General features: G+C 48.4%; 1 protein-coding gene and 1 pseudogene across 1 annotated transcript; both read left to right on the top strand.

Moving 5' to 3' along the window:
• Nucleotides 1–1,452, top strand: part of LOC120723002 — a 10,655-nt pseudogene extending 9,203 nt beyond the window's left edge.
• On the top strand, nt 1,344–7,505 carry LOC120722953 (WD repeat-containing protein 17-like). The gene is made up of 6 exons (XM_040014146.1): nt 1,344–1,355; nt 1,554–1,598; nt 2,739–2,836; nt 6,059–6,126; nt 6,242–6,339; nt 7,371–7,505. Exons 1-6 carry the CDS (start codon nt 1,344–1,346, stop codon nt 7,488–7,490), a joined length of 441 nt encoding a protein of 146 aa, XP_039870080.1. The 3' UTR covers nt 7,491–7,505.
• The last annotated feature ends 381 nt before the right edge of the window (nt 7,506–7,886 follow it).

Here is a 7,886-nt window from a genome sequence, read left to right as displayed (position 1 = left end):
TTCCTTCCCACTGTCGCCCAAAGTGCTTGGTCATAGGGGGTCATATGGTTGTTGGGTTTTCTCGGCGTTACTGTAGGTCGTTACATTACAACCTGAAGCGCCTTGAGGCGACTGTTGTTGTGATTTTTTTAAACTGAAGAGCTAACTGATCGTCCACAATCCGGTTGTTCAGTCTGACGTCACTAGCCGTGTCTGGGTCTAAACTCCGCTGCAGGTCCATATATCAAACGATCACTGTGGCATTACTGAGAGTTAAAACCTGTCTAAAGTCTTTCATCTTTAATAAAATGATCAGCGTTCTGCTCTACCAGGGTGTAACAATGAGTTTAACATCCAGGCATCCATGAAAACGGAATTTATGACATTTAACGGAGTTAGAAGTTAGCAGGAAGTTAGCTCGCTAGCTTCTATCTAAATACAATATAGCATGTCCTGACTGCGGGGTTTTGGAAACAAATTCAAACGTACAGCTCTGTTATCACTTCCAACATAAATGAAGACAGAAAACTAAACAGCAGTGACGTTTGTAGAGTTACTGAAGTTGGGCTAGCTGGTATATAATGATTGTGCTACGTGACCGCTAGCGACACAGCTATGTTAGCATAATATAAACAAGCTAACTTTTTTCCACTCGATAAAGTTACCGTGAGTGTTCTCGGTGGTCGGGAACAAATGTAATCGCATGGCAGGATGCTGTTAAAAGGACCAAACTTCAGCCAGGAGAACAACTGAGATAATCCATCCACAATACGAGGTTAGTCATTCATATACTGCTGCATGGGCTGGGCTGTAGTTACATCCTAAGGTTTTAAAAACTGAGCTTAAATAAATGATTAGTGGTAATAAAAGGCCGAGGGCGGTCAACAGGGATCACTGACTGTTTTAGGAGCTTTTTGAGATCAAATAGAAGAAAATACAAAACATTAAACATGTTAACAAACACAAAAGCCATATTAAAACGCAGACTACTTTAGGCCCGGAAGTAGGATTCGTCACGTCATCACTGAACAACCGGATAGTTATAAACACTGATGAGTGTTAGAGTCCAGGGTTTACCCCGCCTCTCGCCCTGTGGCAGCTGGGATAGGCTCCACCCCCTGCGACCCTGATAAGGATAATGAATGGACGGGCTGATTAGTTCAAATCTTGTCTTTTTCATTTTTTTCCCTCCTCAGAACAGATGGCTGGATCTGATTGGACGGTGGATGACATTCAGCCAATCCTGGACCTGATGAGTTACACTCAGAACTGACCGCCTCATCACGACCAAGACCACCGAGTGAGAACGACTGTTTATTAGAAACAACGTTTGTTCTTACCATACACAGAGTTGACTGACCTGAATGTGTGCGTGTGTGTGTGTGTTCTGTGTGTGTCTGTGTGTGTGTGTGTGTGTGTCTGTGTGTGTGTGTGTGTGTCTGTGTCTGTGTGTGTCTGTGTGTGTGTGTGTGTGTGTGTCTGTGTGTGTGTGTCTGTGTGTGTGTGTGTTGCCGTCAGAGCCCGCAGTGAGCTGCTCATCCTCTGTGGTTATATTGGAGCTCTGCTGGCATTAGAAGACAGTACAGCAGCATCGTACCTGCACTCTACGAATACACCAGGTATGCACACACACTGTGAGTGTGCAGACACGCACACACACACACACCACACACAACTGTGAGTGCGCAGACACACACACACACACACACACTGTGAGTGCGCAGACACACACACACACACACACACACACACTGTGAGTGTGCTCTGTGTGGCAGGCAGCTGCTGTCAGCAGCATGAAAGCTGACGCTGGATTCTCTTGGAGCGCTCACAGAGGATTTCCAGTCCTGCACACAAAGAGCAGTTTTCTCTCCTCCGTGTGAGGGTCAGCACCTCAGACTGTCCTGTGGTTATAAAACAGAAAGATTTTATTAATCCACATTAATGTTTTTACTGTGACCGACTGTGAAAAACCAGCAGTTTGTCTGGTACCGCTCATAAAACATCGTGGCTCAAGAGTTGGGAGTCGCCTTGTAATCGGAAGGGTTGCTGGTTCGAGTCCCGGCTTGGACAGTCTCGGTCGTGTGTGTCCTTGGTGGTGGTCAGAGGGCCCGTGGCGCCAGTGTCCGGCAGCCTCGCCTCTGTCAGTGCGCCCCAGGGTGGCTGTGGCTACAATGTGTGTGAATGGGTGGATGACTGGATGTGTAAAGCGCTTTGGGGTCCTTAGGGACGAGTAAAGTGCTGTAACAAATACAGGCCATTTTCTGTTTATGTTACTTCATTATGTTGGTTTAGCATGAATGTCCTGAATGTCTTTAGTTTATTTACGTTTTTTAATGTAATTTTTACCATTTTAACTTTAAGAGGAAACTAAAACATCAGTAGGAAAAGTTGTGACACAGTTCAATTCCAACATCTACGCCTCTTCCATTTTCCAAATCCGTGCAAAGGGCCAGGCTGGAGTCTCTGCCCAAGCCCACTCTGGCCCCGGGCCTTATGTTTGACACCCCTGGTTTAAACTAGCTGAAGCTTTGGAGCGCTACAGGCAGGTTTACATTTTTCCTTGATTGTAATCAATGTTCAGCATCTCTGAGTTGTTTGGACACAAGCGTCAAAATAACTTCCAGAAACAGGAACAGATATCACCGTGCGCGGTGACGTCAGCTAATATCGGCTTTTTGATTTGGAATTATCGACGATGATTGTTATGGATCTGCTGCACGCCAGCGTTCTGTGAACGCGTTTCTTTTGTGTTTCCTCAGTCAGCTGCTGAGCGGCGAGAGGTGTGTGTCCCTCTGAAGATCGAGCAGCTGTCCGTGGAGCTGGACGCCTGGAGGGCCTGCACGCAAGCTAACAGCATGTACGTCACACCACACACACACACACACACACCACACACACAACACCCACACACACACCACCAAGTTTTATCAATAACACTACAAGGTGCTCACATTAACGAGCAGAGGTGTAGCAGTGATGCTGAAGAGCGGCCAGGATGAGGCCGGTCACCAAGGCAACTGCATCACGGACACATGAAGGAGCTGCATCTGCCGTTAGACTGAGATGGTCACTGAGTGATCGGCTAACTGAAGAATCGTCATTCTGAGGTTTGGAGGACCTTCCTGATGAGGGGAAATCAGATGGATGAAGAGCACCAGGAGCCATTACGGCCCCACTCTGAAATCAGTGAAGTGGAAGCTTTACTTCCTCTCTGTCTGGGTGAAATGTGCTCGTCACTGAATGAGGATCTTCTTCTCAGGGCTGAACGTCCCAGCGGCCACACACAGTAACCCGTGTTTCCACCACAGCCCGATGATCAAAGCGCTTGAAGAAAAAATGAACCAAATCCTGGACTTCATATAAGATAGTAAAAGTTTTAATGATTTATCATGGAGCTCGTCAACATCAGGAAGAGCTTCAGAATAAAATATGACTGTCTCGTCAGTGCTGTCCCCTCCAGCTCAGCAGCACTCAGATGAAGGCGGCTCCACTTTGTGGTGCTGTTCTGAAACTGCACTTCATAAGCTGCTATTTAAGGAAGCAGAGCATCAAAGATGACCGTGCATACGGTCTCCCAGCACTAGTGCATGGTTAATTCATTACTAGCATCTTCCTAATACATCCAGAAATCTTTTTATGTACACATAACTGCTCTGCTTCCACCATCCCCACAGCTGAGCAGCCCGCCACATGCAGACTTACTGCTGGGGACACGAGCGAGTGCATGCATGCACACGCATGCACATGAAGGCACACACAACACATGCACACTTAGGCACACACATGCACACGCATGGACATGTAGGCACACACATGCACACACACAGACACGTAGGCACACACACACACGCACAGACACGTAGGCACACACATGCACACGCATGGACATGTAGGCACACACATGCACACAACAACACACACAGCACACACACGTAGGCACACATGCACACACACGACACGTAGGCACACACACATGACACTTAGGCACACACATGCACACCCATGGACACGTAGGCACACACATGCACACACACAGACACGTAGGCACACACATGCACACCCATGGACACGTAGGCACACACATGCACACACAGACACGTAGGCACACACATGCACACCCATGGACACGTAGGCACACACATGCACACGCACAGACACGTAGGCACACATGCACACCCATGGACACGTAGGCACACACATGCACACGCACAGACACGTAGGCACACACATGCACACGCACGGACACGTAGGCACACACATGCACACCCATGGACACGTAGGCACACACATGCACACGCACAGACACGTAGGCACACACATGCACACGCACGGACACGTAGGCACACACATGCACACGCACAGACACGTAGGCACACACATGCACACCCATGGACACGTAGGCATGTCGCTGGGCTGATGTTCAGTCATTAAAGCTCTTTTATGATTATTCATCTTAAAGAGACGTCAAAGCTGCGGCTTCCACCAAAAACAGGAACAATCACCACAACAGAGAAGCTCAGACGCCGTCAGTCAGCGAGTCTGGTCCAGTTTAAGGACACATTGCTTCATTACTGAGTGGACTCAGCTGCAAAGAGTATGACACCACACCCCAGAGTGCAGACCCCAGTTTCCCTGAGCCTTACCTAACATAGCTCCATCTTTGACCCAGAACCTGAGTCCTGATCCTGAAACGGGGCCTTTGAAGAGGAACAGAGCAGGGATGAGCTTCTAGAACAACATCGCGCTGTCAGTTTGTCACAAACAGCTGGACGAGTTTCATTTCTTTATTTTAGTCTGTGGTTTCCTGTAAGCAGTGACTGTAGTCAGCAAGCTGCAGGCCACAGACGGCTGTTTGAAACTCACACTCACACTCACTCACACTCACTCACACTCACTCACACACACTCACACTCACACTCACACACACACACTCACTCACACTCACACACACACACACACACCACACACACACACACTCACACACACACACTCACACACACACACACACTCACACTCACACACACACACACTCACACTCACACACACACACACACACACACTCACACTCACTCACACTCACTCACACTCACTCACACACTCACACTCACACTCACACACACACTCACACTCACACACACACTCACTCACACTCACACACACACACTCACACACACACACACACTCACACTCACACACACACTCACTCACACTCACACACACTCACACACACACACACTCACACTCACTCACACTCACTCACACTCACTCACACACACTCACACTCACACTCACACACACACACTCACTCACACTCACACACACACACACTCACACACACACACACACACACTCACACCACACACACACACTCACACACACACACTCCACCACACACACACTCTCACACTCACACACACACACACTCACACTCACACACACACACACACTCACACACCACACACTCACACTCACACACACTCACACTCACACACACACACACACACACTCACACACACTCACACACACACCACTCACACACACACACTCACACTCACACTCACACCACTCACACACACACACACACACACACACACACACACACACACACACACACACACACTCTGCGTCCCGGGTAGATTTGTAGCAGACAAGTCTGAGTACATTTGTCACGTCTCAGTATTTTGTCAGTTTTTCTCTTTAAAGTGTTTTTGGGTGTTGAAGCTTGATTATGAAGGCAAACCCACTGATGAGTTCTAGCCCTGAGTGGGTCTCTGGGGCCCGGTCCACACGGCTGGATGTTTTCATATTAAGAAAACAAAGTGTACGTATCATCTGTGAAAGTCCTCAGACTCCACGTGGGATGATTCTACATATGATGAGCAGTTAAAGTGGAGCACTCGCTGCTGCTGTTCCATGAAACAAAGCACGACCGAGTGCCTTCAGCTCGGCTCGCACTGATGCTGTAAACCGTCTTCTGTGAGCTGCAGTTATGCAGATATGCTGCTGTTATCATGCAGTCCTCATGTCCACACACACTCACAGCAAACGTGCTTCCTTCCTGTCCGTCTGTCTCCAACAGCCCCCCGTCAGAGTGTCAAAGAGAAGAGTTCAGCTGCCTGCAGAGGAGAATCCAGCCGAGCCACAAAGGTAAACAGTCCTCACGCCTCAGAGCGCCGCATCACCAGCTGCAGCTCAGAGGGCGAGGAAAGAAGCATCGTGTTAATGATAATGACAACATTAAACCATTTCCTGCGTCTCTCAGGTGCGTTGCTCCTCTGCGGTGCTGACTACGTGACGGGCTCCAACCTGCCGAGTCACTCAGACCTCCAGCTGTCCTGCTTCACCGGGCAGAGAATACAGGTGTGTGTGTGTTTTAACATCTTTGTGGGGACCAAAATCCCACAGCATTGAAGGCATTTTTGAGACTCAAAATGTGGTTTTAGTGTCAGGTTACAGCAGACCTTCCCAAAGTGTGGGGCCCACCTCCTACGGGGGGCGCAGAGCCATTGCAGGGGGGGCGCGGCATGAAAAGGGAAAAAAACAAACACTTGGACACTGCTAGCACGGGGCGCCCACACAAACGCACAGCAGGACATGAAGCATCACTGAATATGTTTCCAAACCAACTTCATTCTAAGACAAAGACTAGAAAATATGGTGAAGCAAATCTGCCCTTTGGCTTCACCTGCAGAGGTGCAGAGGTGCAGAGGTAGGTCTCCCTGCAGAGTTAGTTTCCCTGCGTCAGGAGCAGCGCTGGGCTCTTCAAATCACGGACAAACAGGATCCCACAGCTGTTTATGTTTTTAAACCCATTTTGCACAGAGAGGCATTTTTTGAAAAATGCATTGATAGCAATGTTGAACATTATTACACAGGAAGAAAAACAACTACACGTAAAATAATCACACCGTGACGCCTCTGCCTTTGTAAATGGAGGGACAGTAACTGCGTGTTTATATGTAAGCGTGTAAAACCTGCAGACAGTCAGAGTAACAGTATTTCGTCTCTATCTGCCATTCTGCAATTCCTCTCATGTAAACAATAACGTGGCCACAGCGTGACGTGGAAAAAGGCGCATACCTTTGATGTTGCGTGCCGAACTCTGTATTCCTCGTCCACACGTAAACGCAAAAAATGAGTTTTAAAAAATCTCCGTTTTCGGTGATTCGAAACGCCGTTTACGTGGACGAAACAGCTGCTTTTCAAAATCACCCGTGTACTCGTAAAACAAAGGGGGGCCCAGCAAAAAAAGTTTGGGAACCACTGGGTTACAGTAAGGTCATGGTTAGGGAAAGCATCACGCCCATTAGCTGTCCCCACGAGCTCTGATTACCCGACGTGTTTCTGCACTGATGTGTCCAAAGCTCTGTCTGCTCTGTTTGAATGCTCAGGGTCCGGTGTTTTTGCTGGAGGACAATAAATCAGCCATCTCACTCAACGACGCTTTAATGTGGGCGAAGGTCAACCCCTTCTCCCCGCTGGGGACGGGACTCCGCATCAACCCCTTTTAACACACGAAGAAGAGGAAGCGGTCACGGCGGCGATGAGACAGACACCAGCGGCTGAAGCTCAACACTTTTTGCCAACTGAAGCTTCAGAGGAGCTCAAAGCTTTTGTAGATTTTGATATTGGTTAGCTGTTACGTGATGAGAATGTAGCCCCAATCGTGCTTCACGTGTGGAGGAGGACTGGTGTTGAATGTGTCGTACTGGGTAGGACTCCCGCTTCATTTCCCACAATGTGATCATGTACATACAGGGTATAGATCTGAGTTCTTCTACTGTACAAAGAAAGCACTGGAATAAAGACACCACTGAGTATTTATGGGAGACTTTCTTTGTGTTCGTGTTAATCTTCTCTCAGCTGCTCCCTTTAGGAGTCACCACAGTGGATCACCTGCCTCCTTC

This window comes from Simochromis diagramma, unplaced genomic scaffold (assembly GCF_900408965.1).
Source record: "Simochromis diagramma unplaced genomic scaffold, fSimDia1.1 OVJJ01000669.1, whole genome shotgun sequence".
Classification (NCBI taxonomy): Eukaryota; Metazoa; Chordata; class Actinopteri; order Cichliformes; family Cichlidae; genus Simochromis; species Simochromis diagramma.
Note: the sequence above shows the minus strand (reverse complement) of the source record. Positions and strands in the feature narration are given on the sequence as shown.

What these genes read in the sequence shown, in the direction of transcription:
- LOC120722953 (XM_040014146.1), top strand. An exon ending in AATCCAGCCGAGCCACAAAG is followed by an intron (nt 6,127 to 6,241) that starts GTAAACAGTCCT and finishes TGCGTCTCTCAG; the next exon opens with GTGCGTTGCTCCTCTGCGGT. An exon ending in TCACCGGGCAGAGAATACAG is followed by an intron (nt 6,340 to 7,370) that starts GTGTGTGTGTGT and finishes TTGAATGCTCAG; the next exon opens with GGTCCGGTGTTTTTGCTGGA.